Consider the following 4,515-nt stretch of genomic DNA (forward strand, 5'->3'; position numbering starts at 1 on the left):
ATCTCGTTTGATTTTTTTAACAGTTACTTAGATATTTCAATTCACTGTTTTTAAAATTTTCACAAAGAAAAAGTTTTCTTTAGGAAATCTATATTTCAAAATATAATAATATTTAATATAGCTTTTCGCATTTTTTACGTCCTAAAAATTAAATTAATGCCAAGGCATCCTGGTCATGGACGAATTGTGGCTCTCATGGCTCAAATTCCGGCTCGGACGACGTGTGGTCGTGGAAGGTTTAGACACTCGTCTGGCCGAGCTGTCAGTGTTAGAGCTGATGTTGAAGGCGGCACTGCCTCGACTACTATAAGATCGAGCCATCGCCATCAGCTGTCGCCCCGTTGGCTTCTTCCTCACGGGCGACGGCATCCTCGTCTCGCTTTCGTCTTCGACTGTTGCTCCTGTTATCGACCTGTTCCTGGCACTGTTGGCTTTGGAGTGAGTCGAGTCTTCGTCTCCATGTTCGTCTCCTATCGCAATAGCGATGGCGTCCGACAGATCACTGGCACTGCTTCTAGCTGACCCAGATTGACCCATTAGAGCCGTTGCCATCTTGGCAAAGCGCGAGTTCTCGAGACGTAGCACACATTTATTCGGACGTAATTTAAGGATCTGGAAGCGGCCAAACAATTTGTCTTGAATGGTAGCGCCGGACGCCGGCACAACCGGCGCGAGCACGGACAGGAACGATCGCGGCTCTGCTGGCACGAACCGTGCATCGTCGATAGCCGAGCTGCGAAAGTCCCAGCAGACAGGTAATGGCGTCTCGTATCGCAACGTGTTGCCCGGTAGAAAAACCCAGTCTTTTTCTGTTGCAGGACGTAGGACGGGGAGTGCCGGTGGCATCGCGGCGGCTAGCCGGTCGACGCGTTGTATGCCGGCTGGGTCCAGTTCGAACATGGCCAGCAACGCCGTCACTACGCCGACCTCCATTAAGTTGTCCATCTCTTCAAACTTTCTTCGATTTGGGAGATCAGAGCCTTCACTTTCGTGTGCTTGGATCATCGCAAGTCGCTCCTTGATACGATGCTTAACATGAGCCAGAGCTACGGCACATGCCGGCGCCATGTCACTTCCACCACCCGTAGAGAGGCGAATGAGCAATGACACGACGCCACTGATCACCATGGCGTCTAACCCGCGCATACCTTCGCTTTCTGCGCTCTCCACTTCAGTGTCATCCGCACTAACACGACAGGAAGTAAGGTTGTAGAGGGCTAGGATAACGTGTTTACTAGCCTGGATCTGTCGCCGACCGGGGCAGCACGTGGTCACGATGGTGCTAAGCAGCGGTACGAGGCGTACATTACGCATGAGCGCGAGGCAAACAGGCTCCCCTTGAGTTGATAATGCACGGAGAATAATAGCACAGCGCTCTGCCATCTCTTGACGCGCTTCAATGCCGGCATCGTCTCTGAGATCGAGTGCGTACGCCACCACGTCGATAGCTCCATCCGCTATCACAGTCTCTCCAGTCTTCTCACAGCGAGCAAGTTGACTCAAAGCGTAGATAGAAGCACGGAGAGCAGTTGGAGACACAGGAGACGAGTTATCAAAGACGTGAATGATCTCTCGTAGGACTCGGACAGCACCGGTGGCGATGAGCTCGTGCCAATGCAGCGAGTCTTCACACAAGACGGCGATCATCTCAGCGCATACGTCACCTACACGTGCGTTTCGTAGCGATTGAGGTCGACACAGCAGCGTCGGGACCAATCCGTGAGTGAGCAGCGCACGCCGGTGGCGCGCGTGGAAAGTCAAGTTAGCTAGTGTCTGTACACATGCCAACACCATCGCTTCGTCATTTTCGTCTACGCTTGAGCTTGATGCAAGAACACGGACAGTTTGAGACACAGCTCCAGCCTCTTCCATGCGGTCGTGTAGAGCTGGATAGCACGAAATGTTGCACAGCGCATTGAGTGCGTACTCGTGTTGTTGACGCTGCTCCAGCTCCACGTCAGAACTCTCAGATCCTGCGTCGACTGGAGCAAGCAGCAGCTTCTTCGTGAGTACATCCACTAGTCCAAGTGTAGCCATAGCTTCGCAGTTGACTCTGTAAGCCGATAGAAAGCAGAGCGCTGCGGCACAAGCGTGTCGAGTGGGTGGGTCGGCGTGCTCGCATAGTACCAGCAAAGCCACGAGCGCACCGCTCTCAACCAGCCTCGCTGCCATATTCGAGGAACTATTCGACCCTGTGCTGTCATTAACCTTCTTACCGGACGGAGGCTTGGGCTCTGAAGCCAAGTTGGTCAGACACGCAGCTAGTTTGCGATGAATCTCTTGGCTACTGAACTCCATCTCGCAGAGCTTAGTAATCACCTGAGCGACCTTAAGTTCCATCAACGTCTCTGCGAGTGCCGGGTCACAGCTGAGATTATACAGAGCTGTGACGCACAGGGTACGGATCTCTACGCTCTCTAGCCGCGCCAGCTTCACCAGAGCGTACAGCACACCGTCTTTAATATGAGCGGCGCGTAACTCGTCGTGCGTGAGCAAATTGAACAGTGCACGAGCGCAGATCTCCTTGGTGGAGTCGCTGTTGATCCGCAGCAGCGCGTTCACAATGAAGTCAGGCACGGTGCCTTCCTTCCACACGTATCGTACGCCCACCGGCTTAGCAGCTGGCGGCTCTACAGCCAAGCTGCACAAGGCTACAGCTGAGTAGATCTGGATATCCTCCACGCCGCAGCGCATCATTAAAGTCAGTGCCGGATACAACTCGGCACAGCGTGTAAGCAAACCGCGATGTGTCGCGCTAGATGCCAGTTTAGCGAACGCTATCGCACACGTTAGCGTTGTGGGACCATACGAAGACGCCGACAAGTCGATGAGCATATCCAGCACTGGCGTCTTCTCCAGAGCGTCCGCTGCAAGGTTGCAACAGGCTGTAGAACAGCATCGTAGTGTCTCACGGATTATCGCGACGGCGGACGCGCTCACCGGGACGTCCGAAGACGCTGCAGCTGCCGCTGAGGACATCGCGGCACTCATGATACGGCGGATTAAGCGAACGCCGTTGTCCGCCACCATACGTGCGCGTGCTTCAGCATCAAAGGATAAGTTTGCCAGAACTCCAGCACATTGACGCAGCAACTCATCGGCTTTAACTGGCGGTTTGTTGAAGACTCTGGCCAGCGTTGCTACCACGTTCGCACGTAACAAAGCCGCTCTGCTGTCCGACGCGAACGAGAGGTTGAGGAGACAACCTAACGCACACTCCTGGTACCGGAGGAGAACTGTCGGTGGTCCTGCAGTGGCAGGCGTGGACGGCGTGGGTCCGGATGCTCCAGACGCTTCATCGTCCGCTTCTCCCTGTCGCCTACAGAGACGGACGATGGAGCGGATCGTGTCGTCTTGAAGCAGAACACCATGTTGACTCTTTTCGCACGATACGTTGAACAGAGCGTTGGCACACAAGTCTCGAACACGGTCGTGTGGGGTGCGTATCGCCAGTCTAGCAATAGCTGCAGGCATGTTGCTCTGTAGAATCTCCACACACGCCGCTGGATGTGCTAACATGCTACACAGTGTAAGCACAGCGAACTGTTGAGCCAAGGCACTGGCGCCGGCATCCGTATCTTCGTCTTCTTCCACGAAGCGGAGTAACAAGGACACGACGCCAAAGCGCGCCAATAACGCTCGACTGTCGGCTGTAGCGGACATGTTGGACAGACACAGCGCCGTATTCTCACGCACTGAAGTACTGGAATGATGCGCTCCGATCTCGACGAGATTCGCTACCGCGTCACTGAGCGCCAAGTTCTTGAGCGACGGCGGGTATGACGAGATATTGGCGATAGTAACTGCGCACATTTCGCGCACTTCTCGAGGTTTCTCGCATTTGAGAAGCTCTCCTAGACACTCGAGGATACGTCCGTGACTCAAGGGCTCTAAGTTCCCCGAAAGACCCGATAAATTACACAGAGCAGTAGCCAAATACTTGCGTATAGTTCCGACGTCACCTCCGTCTTCCGCCTCGTCAGCTCCGGCAGCGACGCACGCTTGCTGAGCTAACTCACACACTGTATCGAGGATTCCTTCCTCCACTACCTTGGCCCGAGATCCACTCAATAGCGACAGGTTGCAGATGGCTTCTGCTGCGAACTTTGCGCTGGCTTGGTCCTTACGCGTAGCAAGCTTCATGAGCACGTGGACGACGCTCTCGGCCACTGTGGTGCTAGACGACGACGCGATGTTGATGAGTGCTTTGACACAAGCTTCTTTGGTCTCCAAGTCGGGGACGTTGAGCATCGAGACAATAGCAGACACGCAGCCTTCCTGTACAAGACGGAGCTGGCCTGCACGTTCGTAGGAGAAGCGACACAACGCCATACTCGTGTGACGCCGTACTTCTTCGTTTTGCGCTTTGGCTAGCTCCAGAGACGCTAGTAACACACCTTCGTCTGCCATTTTCGTGCCAAGTACGGACTCGCACAAAAGGTTCAAGATCGCAGCCGCGCAGAACCGCTTCACCTCCATATCCTCGAATACCGCCAACTTACTCAGCGCCAGCAT

At 54.3% G+C, this 4,515-nt stretch overlaps 1 protein-coding gene across 1 annotated transcript; it reads right to left on the reverse strand.

Moving 5' to 3' along the window:
- Window positions 1–153: 153 nt before the first annotated feature.
- PITG_21451 (uncharacterized protein) lies at window positions 154–4,515 on the reverse strand (the record flags this gene model as incomplete). Its single annotated transcript, XM_002894932.1, has 2 exons — window positions 154–2,165; window positions 2,217–4,515. 2 exons carry the CDS (start codon window positions 4,513–4,515, stop codon window positions 154–156), a joined length of 4,311 nt encoding a protein of 1,436 aa, XP_002894978.1.

This window comes from Phytophthora infestans, genomic scaffold (genome assembly GCF_000142945.1).
Source record: "Phytophthora infestans T30-4 supercont1.330 genomic scaffold, whole genome shotgun sequence".
Classification (NCBI taxonomy): Eukaryota; Oomycota; class Peronosporomycetes; order Peronosporales; family Peronosporaceae; genus Phytophthora; species Phytophthora infestans.